At 40.4% G+C, this 23,061-nt stretch overlaps 1 protein-coding gene across 1 annotated transcript in view; it reads right to left on the bottom strand.

Annotated features, from left to right (window-relative positions):
* Window positions 1-23,061, bottom strand: part of snx29 (sorting nexin 29) — a 172,919-nt gene that overhangs the window by 142,488 nt on the left and 7,370 nt on the right. Inside the window, exons 5-13 of the mRNA XM_084740643.1 lie at window positions 21,648-21,828; window positions 21,261-21,331; window positions 19,990-20,250; window positions 17,855-18,257; window positions 15,854-15,966; window positions 15,456-15,552; window positions 15,177-15,259; window positions 7,516-7,579; window positions 6,707-6,835 (exon numbers count right to left, since the gene is read on the bottom strand). Coding sequence (XP_084596769.1) covers window positions 6,707-6,835; window positions 7,516-7,579; window positions 15,177-15,259; window positions 15,456-15,552; window positions 15,854-15,966; window positions 17,855-18,257; window positions 19,990-20,250; window positions 21,261-21,331; window positions 21,648-21,828 — 1,402 coding nt within the window. The remainder of the gene's footprint in view (window positions 1-6,706; window positions 6,836-7,515; window positions 7,580-15,176; window positions 15,260-15,455; window positions 15,553-15,853; window positions 15,967-17,854; window positions 18,258-19,989; window positions 20,251-21,260; window positions 21,332-21,647; window positions 21,829-23,061) is intronic.

The raw sequence follows: 23,061 nt of genomic DNA, 5'->3' as shown, positions 1-23,061 counted from the left end.
TGTAACTGCAGGAAACAAAACTTCACATTTAGCCTTGACTTATATTACAAAAATCAGCATGTATATGCAGGTTTTTTTAAACGCAACCAAACCCACTAAATATAGATGACTGACCCTTTTCCCATTGTCAGTAGATGAGTTTGCCTTTTTGTTTTTTCTTCTGATGTGTGCTACAAAGCCAAGACATAACTTGTAAGTGCAGGAGGGCAGACAGAAAGGCCTATTTAAAAAATCTCTGCGTGTTCAGTTTGTAGAACTTTTGTAGCTTCCAACTGAATCTCTGAGGTCTGAACTTTAGTTTTTCTCCTGCATCCCTGTATATACGTTCAGGTATCTGCTTTATTTTACTGTTTCATGTTGCTTTCAGCTTGAGTGGTGTTAAGTTATTGCTAATGAAAATCCAACATTTCCCAGTCTTCCCCAACAGTCATGACAGGGGTTTTGAAGGTTGAAATCAGAAGTAATCTAGACCTACACACTTATTCACGTTTACTATTATCTCAAGAAATCAGCATTTTGCTGTCTTGAGATAACAAGATAAAATAACCACAAGAAAACAACCTACATTATCTCAAAATGATGAAATAATTTACTTCTGATCTTGAGGTAACGGCATTAAAAAAGTTTCAAAAGTGCTCAGCTTTCAAAGGGAAAGGAAGGAAGGAAAGAAGGAAGGAAGGTGTGCATCTGAGAGATAAAACTGTAAATATTTTGTGTGAAAGAGTGACCGCTGTTAAGTTTGTGTTAAAGCAAATAATGTAGGAAATTATTAGAAAGAAAGGAAGGATATAGGAACTTATCTTGAAGAATGAGCAAAAAAAGTATCTCAAGAGGAAAGTTTAAACTTAAACTACACACAGTAATTACTTAAGTTGAGTCGAAGCCCTGGGGTGATTATTTCTCTCTCTCTTGTATTCACCCCACCCCTTCCTTTATTATCCCCATGCTCGGTAGTCATCTTAATGTGCAATAAACACAGCTAAATTGGCTGTTCTTCAGGTAAGATCTGGTTTTGTTTGGATGTAGTAAAAGAGAGGTACAAAGACACCTTCAGAGAAAGACAGCTCAGACGCTGGGTAATGCTCCTGAGTGCAATTTACTGCTCAGCCTCTCTGAAAAAAAGAACTTCAAGCATACACTCTTGTGTCACACTTCCAAAGGCTCAATGCCCAAAGCTGTATAAACACACACACACACACACACGCACATACACATATACACAGACACACACATATATATCCACACTCAAGCACAACAAGGCTATGGGGTGCAGAGCTGGGTTGTTAAAACTTCAACATTGAAGGAAAAAGGCCCCCCTGGGCAGAGTGACATAACTGACTTCCCAAAGAACGAAAACACCGAGCCTAAACACTCCCAACAAGTAAACTAGGCAAACTTCACAGCCACTCACTCTGCCACTACTTAGATCAGCCGTACCAGACAGCCTGGAGAAAAGACGGCAGCTCTGCCAGCTAAGAAAAAGGCATCTGCTCCCATTTCTTTTGTGTGTGTGTGTGTGTGTGTGTGTGTGTGTGTGTGTGTGTGTGTGTGTGTGTGTGTGTGTGTGTGTGTGTGTGTGTGTGTGTGTGCGCGCGTATGTGTCCGCCTGTCCAACCACCCCCTCTCCCAGTGACGAGGTACCACTTCCTGGCCCGAGCCCACTCGACTGGCCGCCTTCCCATCTTTCTGCTGTGAGAGGCCTGCTTTCTGCTCTGCCAACTGACGTCTAAAAAGGGGGACAAGAAATATTTGTGGAGAAAGTGTGTGCGTGTGAATGTGTGTATGTGTGTGGCAACCTTGAGGGAATGAGTTTTAGGGTTAGACATTCAGAGCAAGACCATTTTGGCTTTGGACATCTATTTTTAAAGCAACAGTTCTTTAATGACTCTTATCATTAGCTGTGACAGTAAGTAAATAGAAGGCGCTGTGCAATGAAGATATTGAGATGTGAGGCCAGATATCTTATGGGATTTTAGTTATCATAAAATACTTACATTTACATCTAAAATAGGGCTATTTTAAACTGCAAACATTTGCTCTGTTTTTCAATTTTCTTTCCTTATCTCAGTGTTGCAGCAGCAGAGTAAAATGACCACCAAATGTCTGTTCTTGCTTAGTTATCATTGTCATATCACCAATGACTGCCTCGTCAAAAAGTGCTTGCTGAAATATTGTTATATTTGATTTGCCACTAATGGAAAACAAAGGACAGAATTACATGGAAAGTTTGGCACCAAGTAGTGATATTTTAAGGAATAAACAGCGTCAGTGAGGTTCATCAGCAGACCATTTAAAGGAATAGTGCTCATTATTTGAACTGGGGTTGTATGAGGTTCTTATCAATGGTCGGTGTATTATCTACACCAGATGGCGGTCGACACGCCCACAGTCAGGAGAAGCAGAGAGGAGCACCAGCACCGAAGCTAAGCAAAGTACTGCTTCAAGACTCAAGGACATTTATTATCCTTATACATACACAACAGAGGCATGCACAGCTTCTGTGGAGAGGGTCAGCAGCAAAAGGTATATGTACCCACTTAAAAAAATATATCAGTTTAAGTATACCTTGTATTTAGAACCATTTCTCCACTTTACTTTGCCACCAGACAGCCTTTTCCAACAGGAAACTGCTGTTATACAAGCCTAATATCACTCTCTCCAAACCAACCAAATTCCACTGGCAAAATCAGTCATTTTATCTCGAAGAACACGTAAGATGCTGCTCTACTGCTGCTTCAATCGGTTTGTTTGTGTTATTGTGTGACTCTGGTGAATCCAAAATAACCTTTTAAACCACCTAAGTCACACAATAACGCAAACAAACTAACATATCAAGGCAGTGGTAAACCAGCAACTCCAGTGTTTTGCACGGTAAACTGACAGACTTTGCCTGTGGAGTTTGGTTAGTTTGAAGAGAGAAATATTTACCTTTAATAATGGCAGTTTACTGAAAGAAAAGGCAGCCTGACGGCAAAGCAGTGAAAATATTCTAAACATAGCAAACACTTAAACTGATACTGATTATTTTTTTAGTTAGACTCTTTTTAAGTAGGTAAAATACCTTTTGCTGCTGACTCTGTCCACAGCAGTTCATTACTTCCATGCTGGTATTCCTGCTGTTTCTCCAAACTGGGGGCATGACAACTGCCATCTACTATAGCTAAGACAGTGACTACGAGTGAGTACCTCATAGAACCCCACTTCATATAATCCAAACTACCCCTTCAAGGCGGTGTGTGCCTGCAAACATACATGAGGACTCTTGCATGTGCACTCAGATTACTACAGCCTGGGAAAGGGTGGATGTGGGCTGCTACAGTATGTGTCAATGTGTGTGTACAGGTCTTCCATTTTCATGTTATATTTGGCTGAGTGCATGTGAGTAAGGGTCCCTGCTGTATATATGAGTTTTGTGTGTGTGAGTAACTCAGTTAGTGAGCGGCGGCTCATTTTAGCCCACTCCCCTCTGCCGGAGTTTACGTCAGCTGAAATCTATCTATGGTGGCTCGCTCATCCTCTGCCACCCCCATACACACCCGGGCTCAACGCACACATACACAACACACATCCCTGGGTTTGGGTACTGTTCTACTATAAAAGTAGGAGAAGCACTAAAATAAGTAGATGACTGGAGGCACCTTTCTCAAACAGCAGAACCATCTGGTGTGGAAGTAAAACATTTAACCTGAAATTTCCTGCTCTCAGACAAGTGATTCCCGTCAAAGTTGGTGCAGATTAAACAATCTGTCTCAAATAACATCTCAATTAACTCAACAGCAGCAGTGAAGCACTCCAGCTTGTTGCCGGTCGACGAGCAGGGCCGACTGTCCTTTCAAGATGTTCGGTGTCAGATTTTATGTCAGGCTTACCGACTCCCAATTCACCCTTAGTACGAGTGAATCACAAAGAATTGTGGGATACATAGCAACCGTTGCCAGTAGCCTCTTTCACTGAATGATGCTGACAGCTTCCAGCCCTCATTCAGTGGCTAGCTGCTCCTTCAGTGGTATTTATAGCCACTATTGATCGAGACAGATTTGGCTGAGAAGGAAAAGCAGCACTTGAGATTTAGCAGCCGACTATAGAATAGGCTTTGTGTGTCTGAGTGTGTGTGTGTGTGTGTGTGTGTGTGTGTGTGTGTGTGTGTGTGTGTGTAAAAGCACACTGTACTGTAAGTCACAGTCACCTGCAGGGAGAGTGAAGCATCATGACACCATACCTTGTTCCTTGTACACTATTTTTCACACCTCAACATTTAAAGTCCATTAAATTGAAAATCATCACATATTAAAAAGCCCCGTCAGCAGCTGCACTGTCCTCACAAAACTACAAGTCCCTACACACTTGAGTCACTCGATCAATCCTAGCTGGTGTCTTGACTCACTGTAGGAGGCTACTATCTGAACTCAGACTTGCTGGGGCTTTCTGTTTAGACTGTTTAGACTGCTGAAGGATGACTAACCCTCTATTTAAAGGGCTCAGGGCTCAACTGAAGACTTCTTGCATAGGGGGCAATCAATTGTAGATGTAGAGGTGACGCAATTCACTTTCAGGGAAACTGTAGGTGGTCACTTACTGGGATAAAAGAGTGTGTATGTGTGACTTAGGGAAGGAAATGCAACAATGAGTCCGGAAGAGGAAAAGTTCCCCATGTTGTTTTGACATTAAAACTCCAATACTTTTAGTCATGAAGAAACTGTACTGGATGTGGAGACTTAAAGTAATAGTTCCACAAATACAGTTCCTTGTCGTGGGTTACAATGTCTGAGGCACAGCCTGGTACCATCGACAGCAATAAGGTAACTTCAGTCCTGGACACGAACGAATTATTACAGCTTTTGAACGATGAGTAAAGCTGCTACAAGGAGTTTTAACTGCGAATGAATTTAAAACTGATGCCTCTATATGACCCACATAATATAGTTATTTTTCAGGCCAGTGGGTCAGATTCCCTACAAAATCAGACAAAAAGATTGGCAGGACACAGACTGGAAGAGCCTATGTTTACATTGTCCAAGGCTTAGTTTCATGGCTGACAATCATCAAACACTGAGCCCTCTACCATTGTAATATTGTGAATTAAACAGAGGTTTATTCCCATTTTTGACATACGGGAGAGAAAATAAAAAGGAGTTTTCGCTGCCTTCAACTGTGCTAACGTTATGTCTCCATGTTGCACACACTAGCCAGAGCGACAAGGTGGTGGTGTTGCAGTCTTCATTTCAGGAAACACTACCACTTTTGTCCACAGGTGCCACCAACGTAAAGAAAATTAATTTCTTTGTAGTAACTTAAATGATTGAAAACTTTTTGGCTTCAATTTATAGCTACAGGCAACACACACACAGAGGAGAAAAAAGTTCACAAACTTTCTCATCATCACTGACTACAGACATTTTGACTTGTCATACTCAGGTGCAGCTAATAACTTTAATACCGACTGCATTCAGCCTAGTTCTTATGAATGTTACCAGTGACACCTGTGTTTCCTGCTATGATTAGTCAAAATTCCTGATGTGAAAGGTCTTTTCAAATGGGTTGTGTGGCCATGCAATTAAATCCACATTATGTAAAAAAAAATGTTCTGCTCCACAGCTCAAAACAGCCATTATATATCTGCAGGAGGTTGATAGGTTAATGGTCAGTAACAATGACACAATCATTACTATGTCAAGTGATTCAAATTCTGCCGTTTCTAAAATGTTTTCCAGCAAAATTCCTCCCACCAGCAACAGAAAAGAGTAAAAGCCGTATTACTGGACATGAGATACAGAACACCTCCTCTTCACTACATGTTTGCACAGGATGTTTGGTCTTCAAAATACACTTTTCTCATAGTGACATTTAAATTCACTATGTAGAGTAGGGCAAACCAAAACAAGTGGTGCCTGGTAACTAACAATATGGTAATTTCCTGGTTGCAGTTACAGAGTAATAAAAAAAAACATAATGGCCATACAGAACTACATTAGGAAACTTCACACTTTAGCTTCTACAGGTGGGAACAGAATATAATTTATTTGGAGTTTAAAGCAGGAAAATCTTAGTAACATATTCAACCACGATCAGGGGGTAATTTTTTTGTGTAAGACTTGTGAATTGTGGAAGCTTTTTTTCTCTTGATTTATTATTTTAAGGGTAATTTACATTTTTGCAATCATTATTTATTGATTTGTGGATTATGTGCTCAATAAATTTACCAGAGCCCATGGTAACATCTTCTTATCAGTTGTTTTCTGAAGAAACTCAAAGACATTCGATTTACCCAAAATGTGAAACAAAGCTGATAATCCTTATATTTGGGATGCTGGAAACAGTGAACTTAGAGGATTTTTTGCTAGCAAAGGGCTAAAACGATTATCAAAACAGTTCCCAATCATTTTTCTATGAATTAATTAATTGATTAATCTATTAAACCAGGGTTCCTCTACGTTTTTCATGCCATGAACCTTTAAACTGATGGAGACATGAAGCAGGGACCCCCTACTACATGAATTACATTGAACATTTTCAGGTCTTCTCTCATTTGCGTTCACCCAGCAAATAGGAAATTTACACCGACTCTGTTTGGGTTGATGGGAAGCTCTAATTTGTGTTGACAGGATGGTCCCTAAGAATAATGGCAAGTGCAGTTCTGATCTTCCACATTACAAGGAGAAATTATACATTATATAAATGTACGCCAGACGTCCCAGCTGTTTCTCACCTGGCCAGTGCCTGGACCTTGGCGGTGTGTCTCTCCTCCAGCTCTGCCAGCTTCTTCTTCAGCAGATCAGTTTCCTGCCTCAGGCCTGCTGAGTGCTCCATCTCCCCATCCAGCAGACTGCGAAGAGACCTGCCGAACGCATGAAGTAGATCACAAATATGCCACAAGTTTGTGTACAAAACACTATTTAATCCCCTACATTTAGACATATTAAATGCTGACATTCTAGTAATGTTATTTTCACAAACAGTAGATGAGATAAACATTATTAAGCTTCTTTAATTGCAGTAATAACTGTCTGCCTGAGTCACATTCGGCTCTGATATAAAACACTTAATCAACACAAATCTGTGATTGCATCGCTCTTATTTTAATGCCCCGAGTACAAATCACAGTTTATCATAAAAATCTAAATACAGCTTGGCAGAAGATTCACATTTATTTATGATGACTTACAAAGGTGTATAAACATAATACTGTGTTTCTTGGTCATTACAACAGAATTTTATTATACTATGCTTCGCAGTTTGCTCCACGATCCTTTTCTGCAGCTGTTAAATGAGTGTAAATCACAGTCTCATGTGGCTTATTGCTAAAAACAAAACACAACAAAACAGTTTCCTGCCCCGAAGTCAGCACAAAAAAACCCAACACATCCAAGGATAAAAAGAAAACAAGCTGACACAATTTATACAGAAAGGTCATTCGATATCTTCTTCCAGTCTGAGTGTGAGTATGTGTGTATAAGTGTGTCTGTGTTTGGGGGGTTTGCGAGCTGCAGATAAGGAGAATATGTCTCAACAACGTACGTGTTTTGTTCCTCCAGCTCGTCCTTCCTGTTCATCATGGCTACAATGGCCTGACGCAGCTCCACTGCAGAGGAGAGAGACCAGTGTGAGACTTGTGTACTAAAACTACTTCAAACGCATAAAATACACACAGACACTACACACAGCAATATGCATAAACTAATAACAAACAGCTTTCAAATGTGAAAATAACAGAATCCCGCTTTGACGACACACTTGCAGGATTAATGCTGCACTTGTGTTCCATCCTGAAGATAAACTGCTTTGATAAAATCAGGTTTTACTTTTTTTCTGCTGACAGAAGTCATACAGAATGATATCTATCTGACGCACACAGAACGGTTTTATTGCAACAGTAAAATATATTTTTGTGGAGGCTACTATAAAACTCTGAGAAAGAAACTAATTCAAGATAAATGCAGGGGAGGAAAACGCTGGCTACCTTTTGCATTAAACTGTTTATCAAGAAAGTATGAAACCAAACTCTGCCTGGAAATTACAGTACGTTTCAACAATACATTATCTGAATGTGAACACCAACACAATTATAAGTGAACTAAAAAAGTGCCATTTGCAGTGGGTCTTTTGCTGCGGTAATTTTTTTTTTTATATTCAAATCAAACGACTGTCACCCAGACAAAAAAATCTCATCTTTTTGGTGATTTTGACTCAAGCATTTCAACACCAATACCAGACATTTTTATTGTGTTACCAATCAGAGAAGCTTTCAGCCAAACTATGTGAAGCCCTGTTATGAATTCACTGACATACCCAGCTGGTGTTTGCCCTTAATAAAAAAAAAATCTTGGCTGTCACTGTCATCCACCCCTGATATAATAGAAGTTCCTCACTGACTATGGCAAAATAAAATATTAGAATTGCTAAGATAACAAAACTGTCATCCAAAACAATTTCCAGAGTAATGGTTTCGGATGTTCCTCCAAAGCTGATGTAATTACTGAGCTCTTGTTAAGTATGCTGATTATATGCTGGACAGATGAGCTATTTTGAAAACGCTGTATTGTCTGCAAATAATAAATCGAAACTGTGTCTGTGTCTCAAAAGATGGCTTGTACAGTCGTCTAGGAACTGAATCATATCATATCTGTATGGAGAGTTTTTGCATCATACGATATTAAATGATGTTTGCTTTTCCTGCCTGAGAAGAATGAAATGCCCACAGCGTTGATTTTGTTCTCAAGGCTTCTTAACAACAGATCATTAGCAGTTTAATACCAGATTAAATGTTGACTTAGAGGAAAGGTTAATAGATTACTAAAATTATTACAATTTATCCTGAAGGGGACATAAATGTGCATAGCAAATGCTGCACCAATCCATCCAAACGTTTTTGCAGCATTTCACAAAAAGACCTCATGCTGGCACCAGAGGTCAAGACAAGAAATTACCAGAATAATTACAGCATTTCTGCTGGGAACCATGAATCAATTTTGTGCCAATCCATTACGCATTTGTTAAAATATATTTCACTGGATAGTGAAAACCTGCTGGTGGCGCTTGATGAAATGTCACAGGATCATCAAATTCATTATGATTCATCATCTGGGGCCCATGACTGTCTGTACATACATGTTCATGATAATCAGCCCAGTTTCATATGATATTAATCTATTTCAGTGCAGACCAAAGTGGTGGACCGACAGGAGGCTGCAGCTCAGGAGGAAGAGCAGTTTGCCCACTAATCAAAAGGTTGGTGGTTTGATCCCTGGCTCCTCCAGTCTGCAAGTCCTTGTCCCAATCAGACATGTTAGAAATCTACTGCCCTAAAGTAAATTTTTACTTGCCCCTGATTATCTGATTTGCCTCGCCATTCATCTTTCATACAAGTACGGCAAAGCATCGACAAAGCACCACAGGAGCAGCTGTTGGCATCCTTCCTAGCTGCCACACAATGGAGTTGTGCGAGCTCTTTTTATGGCATTCCAAATACCGTCTTCAGAAATGTGACATGCCCTTGATGCCACACAGCTAAACTCCAGGATAACTGAAATGCTTGCTTGCGTGTCAACTCATGAACTTAATCTTTATCTGCCGCCATTATTTCGCAAGTGCCCGATCGGCACTACAAATGAGCAACTCTCAACATGATAAGAAAGCGAGATGGCTCACTCCTTGGCTACTTCCTTTACCAGCTCTGAAGAAGTGCAAAAACTGAAAATTTAGGTGTTCTTTTCCCATTTGCAGAATTTGGCAAAAAGAACTGCTAGATTTCTGATCCCAACTGGCATTTAACTTGCCCCAAGTGTGACTGGGTGTACATAGAATCATTGTGGGGCAGTTTGGATAGAAAGAACTTTGTTGTTCCTGATGAGCAGGTTGGCACCTTGCATGGCAGCCTCTGCCATCAGTCTACGAATGTGTGTGTGAGTGGGTGAATGTTGACATGTGTTGTAAAGCGCTTTGAGGTAGACTAGAGAAGTGCTAAATAAATGCAGTTCATTTGCTGACACTGCCATGTCTAGAGCTATGCTGCCAGCAACTCCTGATTATTCCAAGCAAAAAATATTGTAACAATATCTGGGTTCTTATTATGTTGTTAAATAACGTTCTGCTTAAAATTGGTTCATGTGAAAACAAGGGCATTATTCATTTCTGGCATTATTCAATCTATTAAAAACTATTTTATGTTATGGATTCTGGCACCATTTAAACAACATATCAGATACCAAGGACTTCAGTCTAAAGTCCTCAGTATCCGTCAGTCAGTTGAACTGTATCAGCTACAGTCACTGTCTGCCAGCAGTCAGCTGCTGGCTGATGTTAATCTCCATACTGATGTAAAGATGTGGCAGATTTGGGCCGGCCTGTGTGGTGGTACAGTGACTCATCTCCATAGTTACGCTCGGAGGTGCATATGGAGGTTTCAAAGCCCCTAACTAGGCTGTTACCAGGATTTCCAAAAATAACAACCATGAGACAAGGAGTTAATCTACCCTGCACTTTGCATTCCACCATTTACACACACATGCATGCAGAGACCACAACTCCATTCTCATAACTAATGTAGGGTGTCGATGTAGCCCCAGACACAAGTAGGTCTCCTCCAGCCCCAAGCTAAGAGCCTGGTTGTGGGGAGGTGCAAGAGGAGGAGGAGGAGGAGGAGAAAGAGCAGGAAGAGGACTGTGATGAAGAGCACAACAGAGAGTAGAGGGGAAAAAGAGGAAGTCTATTATCTCCACAGCTCTGTTCTCCAGATCAGCAGGCCAGAAATAAATATGACCTTTAGTCCGACCACGCGTTCACAGCGGGTGCCACAGACGAGCCATTAGGGACTTCAGTAGAGCCTGACGCCCTTCTGTCCTCACAGGGGGACATGGACAAATTACAGCACAAGTGCACGTATGTGTGTGTGTGAGTGGAAATACATATCATATGTGTAAGAACAACCTGTGTGTGAGTGAGTATGTGCGTGTGCGCCTCCACCGGAGCCTACACGCTCTTGCTCAATTGTTCCAATAATAGATGCATTAGCAGGGAGCTAGGCCATGTAATCGAGGTGCCTTGTAAATTATAGACTCCATACTCTCCAATCAATGGACCGCTTGGCCTCGCACGCTGTCAGACCTGGATGGAAATCACTGAGGGATCTCTCGCAAACACCATTTTTCTCTCTCAGTTTCTCCCACACAAAATCCAGCAGGTGTTGTATTCATCTGCGTGTGTGTGTGTGTATGTGTGTCTCACAAAGCCTTAATCATGAAAAGGGCAAACACTGTCATTAGCTGTTTTTACTCCTCTTTAGCACTAAACATACACACGCTGTGATGACATAATGCAAATTTTCCTATTCACAGAAGATCATATTAATCTCTTGAATTATTTGCATATGAGCCAATCAACTGCTCATTCTGATCCCTGATTTAATCAACAGGTTCAAGCACTTTCATATTATGCTTATATAAATTTCCTACTCACAAGAGGCAGATATTTAAAATAGAATGGCCAAAATTGAATCAGCAGAGGCCAAAATGCCCTGATTTATGGTCCTTAACATTGATCAAGCTTCAAAAACACTGGATCCAACATTTCCGATAACATATTTTCCATAATCAGTTTAAGTGTAGACTACATTAAGAATATTTCCACTGGTTGTCTTGGCTGTCTTCTCCGACAGGAAACAGGTGCTATATAAGCCAAAAAGTACCCTCTCCAAACCAACCAAACTCCATAGGCAAATAAGTAATTTTACCTCGCAGACCACACAAGTTGGTGGTCTACCGCTGCTTTGATCTGTTAGTTTGTGTTATTGTGAGACTTTGGCGTTTTAAGAGGATAGTTCGCATTCACCAAAGTCGCACAATAACAAAAACAAACTAAAAGATTGAGGCAGCAGTAAACCAGCAATTCCTGTGATCTTCAAGGAAAAAATTACAGATTTCCCCTATGGAGTTTGGTTCATTTGAAGAGAATGATATTTGGCTTATGTAACGCCCATTTCCCATCAGGAATGGCTGTCAATCTGGGATTTGCTGGCCTCCATCTATTGTAGGTTACACACTGACTACGTACCTCATACGCTTTAAATAACTGACCTATCCCTTTAAAATTAGTTTCAAGCCCTAGCCAATAACAACAACCCTGCTGACATCTCTATGACATCATCGTTCTTTTCCCAAAACTTTGATTAAGCTCTCCAGACCCACAGAAGAAGAAAAAGAAAAATTGGTGGAGTGCCCTTGTTAATTTTGTCTCTATGAGTATGTAAGTGGTGAGAATTGGTAAGAAATAAGTTCAGTTGAAGATAAGACCAGTAAAAATTGTGTTTAAGTTGCTTAAAGGCAAAATATACAATGAGATATTCTAATAAAATCAGTAAACCGTCAGAGTGAGCTCTCCAAGAAATTTTCTTCGAGTCACTTTCCCTCATCCTGACTTCTCTTCCTCCTCAGCGGTTTCCTGCGTTTCCCAGAACAACTTTGCGCAACCCCTCGAGGAGCTGTGTGTACGTGATGGTTTGGGTTACGCGAGTAGGCGGGGAGAGCAAAAGCAACAGCCAGCCAGTGATAGCAAGAGCAAGGGAGCGATATTTCTCCAGTCGAGAAAAAGTCACGGTCTTTCACTCAAAATGCAAAATCTGTTTTGGCTGCGTTGCATTCTGGTCTATTGAGCCGACAGTAGGCGTAGAAATTGGTATCTCTGCCTCCGTCGCCATGTATGTCTCCCTATGAGACTCTGTTGGGTGTCTGGAAGGAAGCCCTTTCCTCTTTGATTCTGAGGGGAGTGACGCCAAAACGTGATGTTACAGTGATGTTACAGTGTTTCAGGGCAGATTTGACTTTTAACTAAAACCTTCTCCTTGACTGAGGGTTTGCTGTTTTACATCTTTCTCAGGTCTGTGGGAGCTCTGTATCTTGAAGACTATTTCCTCTGCCTCCACACCAGCGATTTTTAGATCACCAGCTCACTCTGTGACCCTGCGGCCTCCTCTTACCGAGGGCTAATAGATTGGACGACGGCTCAATCCCAGCGCTTACAGGCAGCTCCACTCACCTCTCCTCCCCTGGCTCTCAGTCTCTTTCTCTCTCCCTATCACACACAAACAAACACACACACACAATCCCAGGAATCAGTGTAAGCATCTAAGAGTCTGATTAGCTTCAGGGTAGCGAGCAGAACACCAACTTGTGAGTGGGTCGCACACATATTAAAGTGGTCATCAAGTGGAATCTGAAATTTATATCCGCATCTGAAATCACACTGCTGATGTAAATGACCGGCATTCACACAACCTGACTTTGTGTCACACTCATGTTTTCTCACAAGCAAAACCCTCTGAGGGGAGCACACGAGTGTGTGTGTGTGTGTGTGTGTGTGTGTGTGTGTGCGTGCGTGCGTGTATGTGTGTATATACAGTAGCATGTGTATTTGCTGGACCAACAGTGCCACCTGGTGGACAGAACTGAGCAGTCTCTTGTCTTTTCCCCCCACTGCAATTAGATCACTTTAACTGCAAAGAAAATCAACAAGGTTTGAAAATACAAATGCAAGAGTTTGATTTAATTTGCAGACGACAGCTGTGGTGAAATTTTCAGAGAAAGACATGCCAGGACCTCCACAGGATTCATTACCGTCACTAACTTTCTGGCGACGTATTCTGAGATTAGATTGTCTTTCGATAAAGCCTCAGGAGAAACTGGCAAAATGACAAATGTGATTTTTGATGTTATACTAAATTTAAATCACATTTTTTATGTCTGATTTTGCCTATCCTCAACACAGCAAAGGACTTAAGATATTTCACCTGCTGAAACACTTATTTATTCAGTTTCTGTGCACTGATTTGTGATTTTTTTTAAGCAGACAAGTGCAAAATAAATACAGTCGAAGAGACAAATAATCCAGTTTCAAACATGGAACTTCTGATAATTCTGTCCTTGTATAATGATAAATCTTTGTATTAAATCTAAATCTTTTTATTCATTTAGAGATTTTTATGCTAGGTTCAAGATAACTTATTAAAGGCTAAGTGTGTAAGATTTAGGGTGATCTATTGGTAGAATACAGTAAACAAAATCACTGCCTCTAGAACTGGCCTTTCATAGTTTTCTTTGTGTTTTGTGGCCACTGTAGTTTCTTCTGCACGCCTAAAAGGGACGGGTGAGGTGAGCAGTATTCAGTTGGTTGCAATCTACATCTTCACTGCTAACTGTCACTAAATGCTACACACTGGCTCTTTAAGTCATTGTTTATTACGCAGTTACACCAAATGGTGTGTTGTTTGTTGTAGACAGTTTTTCCAGTGCATGACTGTTGTCTCTCCAGTTCCTTTCGAGCTTTTATTAGAAATTAGCTCAGCTCTAATCTCAGACTGTAGGGGTGTCGAATTCAATTTGATCCTGGGCCACATCAGTAATACTGTTGCCCTCTAAGGGCAGGTTGTAAATGTAAGGCTGTAAAATTGCATCTACTTGTTATCATGTGACATAACTGCATCTGCAATTATGTCATTGTAGTTTTTGTATAATAACTTGACAATTAATATCTAACTCTGAAGGCAAAAGTCTAGGAAAAATAAAGTCAAGCAGATATTCAAATATGCAAAGTATTATAATTAATAAAAACCAAAGTAACAATAGGACTGCAACTAAAAATTATTTCTCATAGTCGTTTCATCAGTTGATTATTTTCTTGATTAATCGATCAGGTGTTTGGTCAATGGAATGGCACAAAAATGAAAAATGTTAATCAGAGTTTCCCAAAGCCCAAGATGATGTTCTCAAATGTCTTGTTTTGTCCACAACCCAAAGATATTCTATTTACTGTCACAGAAAAGCAAAGAAACCCGAAAATAGTCACATTTAAGAATCTGAAATCAGCGAATTTTGATTTGTTTTTCTTTAAAAAATTATTCTATAATGTAACCAGAGCCGTCATCCACAAGAATTCAAATCCAACTTGTTAGTCAGCAGGTACAACTTGTTTTTTCTTTTTGTATTTTTTTTTTTACACCTAAAGTCATATAAATGCTCTGAGTCAGGTCATGTCCTGTCCTAGCACACTGTTGAGCTGCTTTAATGCTAGCTCACATCTGCTAAAATCAATGATGATTCATAACACAGAACCGGTTTGAGCACACAAGGAGCAGAGAGAGAGTGAGAAATAGTGAGAGGCAGACAGGTGGAAAAAGGACAAATACTCACCCACTGTCATGGACTCTGGCAGACCAGATGCTGGCAGCACAGTGGAGAGTGGAGCAGACTGTGTCAGTGGACTGGACTCCATACTGAAAGACATAAAAAGAAAAATGAGGTATTTTCAATCTCCTTGAGTTTTTTTTTCCACAAATCTTTTTTGTAAAGAAAGCTGAGGCTGCAGCACAAAGGCACACTGCCTGGACTAGTCTGTTTACTAAAACTGATGAATAAAGTGCAAATACTTCACACAACAACGCATCATTCCAGCCTGAAATGAGAGCTTACTTGAACGTTAACAGCGATCTGCTGCTTTCACAGTTTCCCACCGGTCCTGTTGACTCACACTGAGCAGGAAATGCAGCCGTGTCCTCCACAGAGCTCACTGAGGCAAAATGGAAGTGAAAGTGAAGGAGCAGAGTAACAGAGAAAGTACCGAGATTTCATGTGATAAACAAATGATCCCTGCACTAAAGCCATAAGCAGCTGCTGTCATCAGTATGAACAGTCAGGCAAACGTAACAGAATCTTAACCAGGGAAATAAAACACACTCCTAGAGCATTGAGCAGCTACAGCATAACTTATAACTTTTTTTATACGCAAAAAATGTACGTAACATAAAATATTAAGTAGGTGCATGATTCTGTATAAAGTCTGTGTCTTGGTGTTTTTAGGACTACAGTACCTGGCTGAGGGTCTGCAGGGTTCAGAGGAATGAGGATGTCTGAGCTGCTGTGGTCGGTCATCATCTGTAGAGGGCTCCACGTGGAAACACTGGACAGGCTGCCCACCACCACCCTGAAACCATTTTACAGTTTTAACTTCAGTTGTGTTTTTTTTTTTCCCAGAGCAACAAGCATGTGTCATTCTTGTTCTGCCCCAACGGCTCAGTTGTGGATATTTTAGATGAAAACCTCGACAGCACAACACGTTCTAGTCGATCAAGCTTCCTGAGAGCTGGGCTTAAAACATTACTGTTTACTGCAGCTTTCCAATAAAGCAGATACATTACTTCTTGTTAAAGTAATCTGTAACTATTGTTTTTATATTTGACTGCTTTTTGTCTTTATTATTTTTTAAAAGCAATGCCTTTAATGTTTTAAATATTTGTTGCCTCGCTTACGTATTTTGTTTTTATGGTCTTTTCACTGCAGTTTTAATCTTTTCTCTTTTTTAATCACATTATTTTTAACGCAACATCAACAACTAGGCTAAAAGTCAATGCAAAATGTTGTTGTTTATATTTTGAGTGTTCATACCACCTAACCTACAACCCCCTTCCCTAACCCTCTAAGGGTATTATTAACCTTCCCCCGGAAATCCAAAACCCACGGACATTCACATAAAACATGGATAAAAGAACTAACAGTTCTGTGGGAGCAGAAAGAACAATATGGGTCGGGTACCAGTCCCTTTTATTATCAATTTTAATGTTTACTTAATGTCTTTATTTTTAGTTTCTTTCTGGGTTCCTGTAAATCACATTAAATTGCCTTGTGACTGAATGGTGCTATACAAATAAACCTGCCTCACCTGTTCCAAAGTCTGACACTGTGAGCCTCCAGTTGTACATCCTGATGTATAATGAAGTACAGTGTTACCATGGGTTCAGTGAGTTATGCTGTGAGTTGCACATTGAGCCCTGTGAGTCTGTGTCTGTTTATGTTTTTGGCAAATCAGCACCATTAAAGTACGGCAAATTAGTTGTTAGCAGTTCCTCTTTGAAATATACCCATGGTTGTCCAGACAGCTATCACTGGATTACTCTGATACAGAAGAAAATGTGATGATTCTCAGCCAAGTTCTGAAGTTATAAAGAACGTCTTTTCTCTACTACATCTAAGAAGATTTTCTGGAATGTTTTTCTCAATTGACATTGCAGCTAATGATATCCTTGAAAAGTCCAAGTCACACTGAATTTCAAAATATGTGATCAGGTCTGTGTGTTCAGATTTGTTACGAATGCTGCTATGTATTAGAGCTGAATGATATACAAACAGAATTATATTTGTGATCATTTTTCCGATTGCATTTATGATTTACTGATAATTATTTATATATTGTGATTTTTGAAAGGTTCTGTACCAAACAAGTATGTTCCTATGACTTGTATTGGATATGATTTGTAGGCTGCATCTCTTTTTTTAATTTATATTGGTTTGGCGAGACACGTTTCACCTTTATCAAAAAAATAATTATTAATTATTACAAGTATGTGTTATGAATACATTTTTGGAGCTGAGAAAGAAATAAAACCTATTTTGCACTTTGGGCTTTTTGGGAATAATTTTATTGAACTATGAAATAATGTATCTTGCACTTTATATTGGAAAATGACTATGAATGGTCTATCTTACACTTTTTATAATGTTGGCTTTCTACTTCTGCAGGCTGTGCATGCATTTGTTTTCTGTTTTAATTTGCCCAGAGGAAACTGACTATTGGATCCTGCTAATCACCTGCAGCAGCCCATAATTTGATAAGAGAACCATAAAACAGAGTCAAACAAAAATAAAAGCACTTTTTAATTACAAATTATGGCTTATGCACTTGATGAAAAACCTCCATGGGTTTTCATTTGTGCCCCAAGCTCACCTTTATTTCTGTCAGAATGATTTAAAAAATGTGAAATATTTCTCAATTTCTGTTTTACAACGAATGAATGAAATGAAGTGATCTGACTCACTGATCTGAGCTGATTCTCTCCTCCTCCTGTGTTTGTGCTCTGGGTTTATACATCTCCTCCTCTTCCTCCTCCTCCTCGTTGTCTATACTTTTACTGTCAGGCAGAGGAGGTGTAGTGGCAGGTGGAGTACGAGAGGGATGTGGTGACCCCACCCAGCTGACTATGCCCGGCTCAGCCAGGCCGTTCTGGGCCGGCGACTCTGAGAAAACCGGCTCAAGGGGATCTATCCCTTCCTCCACACTGTTCTGAGCGGGAGCGGTGTGGCTCTTCCTCATAGCGCCCATCTTCTGGGAGTCATCCTCTCCCTCCTCCTCATCCTCCGCTCCTCCATCCAGATCGTCATCAAAGGAAATGATGTTGGTGATTTTCTTTTTCCTCCGGCGCTCTTTCCTCAGCCCTGAATCTGGGTGGGAAGAGATGAAAAAGAAGTGAACAAAAAGCTCAATCTCAACCTTGAATAAAGTGAAACTTCAATGAATTCAGTACTTTTCACCTGTCTAGACGAGCTCCCACCAAATGTTCACACAGCAAAGTTTAGTACTGGTGACATCAGCATCTTAAGTTGATTTAAATTAGGCCTTTAAAAGTGCATTTCTAATCGACTGTGGTTCAACTCTCTCCTCATCCTCAGAGCCAAAAAGCCTGGCTGCGCATTAGCGAGTCTTTTACCAGTGAATAATGTGAACGGGCCTTCCACCTCAAGGAGTTGGCACACCAGCTTTGAATTTCATTTACATTCATTCCAGTGGAAAGTTTTAACACCACACAGTTAAAATTTAAAGGCCTGTTCATCGCTCTGTGCAGAACATATGGAGAGAAAAACAGTGTGTTGTGGCCCGTTGGGATGGACCGGGGCAGACAGCTTAAATGAGGTCAAACAAGCAGGCGGACATGCTGGAAGTTTATTCATTTCATGGGGGATTTCATCCCTGCTGCTGCACTCGGCTCACTGCAGACGTCCTGTGTTGCGTCCACTAGATTTGTTCTACCAGCGCATTTATTACGCATGTTCAAACGACACGTGTTGTAAAGGACCATGATGTAGAACTCACTACATTCAAGAGGTGGACAAAATAACAGAAACACCTCACGATAACCATGTTTACACGCACGCTAAGTTTCCACTACTATTCAGAATGACACTATCTGACTTGCTGGGGTAGAGATGCATGAACAATATTATGAACAACTTGAATATCAGCATTTTTTGGATATGTGCAAATATCACAAAGATGCCCTTTTCAAGAAAGTGTTGGAGGCTGTATTCAAACTAGGGGTGTCACAATTCTCCAAATTCATGATTTGTTTTAAGTTTTGATGTTAAGGTCACAATTTGGTTCGATTTTTTTGCCGTAGTTAGACTCACATCTTGACCAGACTCCTTGGTTTTATGTCCTGACAAGTGTCATTACAATTTCAAATTCATCTTTTAAAAGACGTCTTCTGTTTCCTTCGAACATGAGCCAGATGCCACAAGTAGATGGGGTGGACAGAAAAAAATACTGGGATATAATTGCCAATTCTGCCTTTGACTTGAAATTAAAAGGCACATTGGATCAGTTTTTGATTTAATATTAAAACATCTAGTCAAACAAATCTGCCAGGAGTGGAAAAATATGAAAAATGCTTTTAAGATGCAAAAAAACTAAATGGCTCAAGCAGCTCCATCCATTCCACTTTTCCATAATCTAGATGTAGAGCAATATTAGAGTATGCATGGCTGCAGGTAAACAGGAGTATTGGTGGAATTTTCATTTTAATTAATCATGTAAACAGCTTAGTAGGAACATTGCCCTTTTTAGAATAAGGGCAGAAATATAGAATATTTTGTGCATGTAAATGTAGACAATACAGTGAATAGTCCAGAAGTAGATAACATTTCTTTAAGTTTTGAAGAAATGATTCATCTTTGCTGCTGGTGGTTCAGTTGCAAAATCTGCAAAATTATGTAATGTGTGAAGGAAGAAGAGGCTGAAAATGATGCTATAAAATTCTCATGAACACTGTATTAAGAAAAATGAACTCTGCTCACAGATTAAAGCAACACATTCTCAAGAAAAATGAACATCCAGTTTTATATTTCTTGCATGACTATTATATTGTATACTGTCAAATTGCATATTACTGTTTCCTACCAGCAGAGGTGCTGCGTGGCAAGACAGGTAGTGGGTCTGAAGCACCGTCCACTCTGGGGGTGAAGCCGGGCACCACGGCCGTGGCGGTGCTGATCTCCCGCAGCAGGCTGCTGACCCCCTGAGTCGACTCTTTCCACAGGCTGCCGATGCCCTGCGTGGACTCCTTGAGGAGGTGGGACACAGAGGAGCCTCCTCCTCGCGTCACCCCGCCATTCAGGTCACTGTTGTCGATGTTGATGGCAAACAGGATGGAGTTCAGACCTGAAAAACACGTCACAACAGGAAAGAGAGAGAGGCAGAATGTAATTTATTGCAGATTAGTCTAGTTAAATTATATGAAGCTTTTGAACTTTTGCAAAATGCTTTGTAAGCTTTTCTGAGCTCACAAAGCGAGAGTGGGCAACGATGAACTCAGGCGATCTGCTTGTGCATGAAACAAGAAGGAGAGATCTGGCATAAGATCAGTGGTATATATTCTTAATATTTTAGAGTTTGTGCTCATCTGAGTTGCACTCATCAATAGTTCAACAGTAAGAGCACAGCCATTAACAAGAATGCTAAACAAGTAAAGTGCAAAGTCAGTTAAATAACTGCTTTTACAGCAGCTCTGTTTGTGTGAGGCATGGTAGAATTTCAATGAGACTGAAACACTTCGGATGGATAAAAAACTGAGACACAACTTAGCTGCTGTTATTATCCTTAACACTAGTGGGGCCTTCCCCCCAACATCCCTTTATATGCTAGTCATTTATGACATCTCAGACTCAGTCTATATGTACAGACTCAGCTCAACTTTAATCAGTTTTAGCTGTGCTATATGTCAACATGTGTACATTTTGTCTGCTTCAGCTGTGCTTTATCACATGCTGGATGCTGGCACATAAAATACCAACTGTAAGCATGTTAGAATAGTAGCATTACCATGTTAGCATGCTGTGTTAGCATAACATGTGATATTAACAGGTGTACACTTCCCTTGGAGTGAAATTTTAAAGTACGATCACGTTAACCATGCTGCTAGCATCTAAAATTTAACCACCACACTAGCATGTGGTGACTAGTCTGACTAATCTGAATCGAGGTCTTGAATGAGCACTTGGATTTTTTTTAAGCTCTGTTACTTTCAATACTGTAATAAAATGGACATTGTATCATTTTACAAATTTGGTATTGGAAAAGTATTGAAATATCAGAACTTTTGATTGGCTTACTACAGCCTGGCATGTCGTATGTTCACCCTGCAACTACCAAACCTTAAAACACAAACTCACCTGCAGCCATGGTGGGGAGCATACTCGCTCTCTCTTCATCGAGAATAAAAGCCCAGTCTTCATAGTAAGTTCTAGAAAACACAGCAGTGACATCTCCGATCAAGAAAGAAACAGAAACAGAAAAAACAGAATTCCTCAGGAAATACCAGCTGTACAGAGCACACCTGTACAGGTGAACAGATTCTGGAGTGTCAGTATAATTTATGAAAACAGCGTACATGCAAGACTTCCTTGAAATGCAAAAATATAATGGCATTTTGTCATATGAAAATGCAAATATATTTACAGTACAGTATCGAGTTCACTGACCCACAGTGATTCCTGGCAAAAGCTTATGGTGATTTCTTCAAAAAACATTATACAGAAATCACTACTATTCCTACTAACCCCAGACGCGGGCGGTCAGCCAGCAGTGTGTGCAGGTAGCGCTCCAGCGAGTGCTCATTGAGGGCGCAGCGCAGCCAGGCACGACCCCGGCCCAGCTCCGAGGAGATATGACGTAGGGAGTAGAACCGCTGCAGCTCGTGCCGGTTCAGGTGCTCTTTCACGTAGAACCAGAAAGTCAACTCTGTTGGGAGGGTGGTAAGCCGAGAGAAAGAGGAGACACAAGGGAGTGAATCATGGTGGGAGGGAGAGGAAGGTAGACAAAGAAGGAGAAAATCGGTTCTATGTCATTTGTGAAAATCAGTATTTTTCAGTTACACAACATGTTCAAAAGGTCTGCGCAGCCATGGTTAAACACTCCTGGCGTCCTCAGAGTCAGTACATCCTCATTAATAAATACCCATACCTCCTTTTTCACAGGTCCATCATGACTAGCTATCTGTCACCTCTCCATATTTTGCACTCACCTCTGAACTCATCTCACACAATTTTTCAGTGTTTTCCATAACACAGGAAAAACAGATTAAAAAACACACGCGGCTCTGTTTCACTGTTAAGTTTTCTGAGGTGTGGTAATTAATAGGAATTGCTGTTATGCGGCTCCTTTGCATATGATTAGCATATAACCTCAGAACAATGTGTTAAAAATTATGGCTGCTATTTCTGGCTTTGTCAGAGGGCTTGGCTTCATTAGGGAGCTCCAAATCCACAAGTTCAGCCACAATCCTTTCTTCTAATTGACTGTGAAATACAGGAAAACGTCAGATATGCTAATGGTTATGACGTGGCAGCCATTACAGAAGTCATGCATTTCTCCTCCATCTGGAACTAATAGCCACAAGGTTCTTAAATACGACACAGTAGGAACAATTTAGCCTAATGTGAAACTAATGTCTCTCAACCAGCAAAATGGCCTTTATTAGCTCTGATGGCTCCAAATAAAACTGAATCTTGAAGCTTTTCAAACTGTTCATTTCTGCATGGTGATGCCATGAAACACTGACTCCCAATGAGGGGTTACTTGTACCCCATGTGGGAGATACTTCTTACTTCTTAGTAGTTTCTTCTGCAGTTGGAGTGGCTCAAATAATTTGAGAAAATAGAAATGAAAACTTCACCTATATACTGAGCCAAGTGTACAACACCTGAACACTAGGGATGTCCCGATACAACTTTTTCACTTCCGATACGATACCGATATTGCAGCCTTGAGTATTGGCCGATACCGATAACGATCCGATATGATATCAGCACGAATCATACATACTTTTATTACTTATTTTGTAGTGTGTGAAGATTTTCAAGTGATGTTACTCAAACAGAGAACAATAGTCAGCAACCAGAGTCACCTATGGATAGAAGTGCTGGAGCAGAAAACGGACTGCTTATCAGAGTGCTTATATCGGAGAGTTTAGAT

The sequence above is a fragment of the Lutjanus erythropterus genome, chromosome 17 (genome assembly GCF_056507025.1).
Source record: "Lutjanus erythropterus isolate fLutEry1 chromosome 17, fLutEry1.hap2, whole genome shotgun sequence".
NCBI lineage: Eukaryota > Metazoa > Chordata > Actinopteri > Lutjaniformes > Lutjanidae > Lutjanus > Lutjanus erythropterus.
The sequence above is the reverse complement of the archived record's forward strand: the minus strand, read 5'-3'. Positions and strand labels throughout refer to the sequence as shown.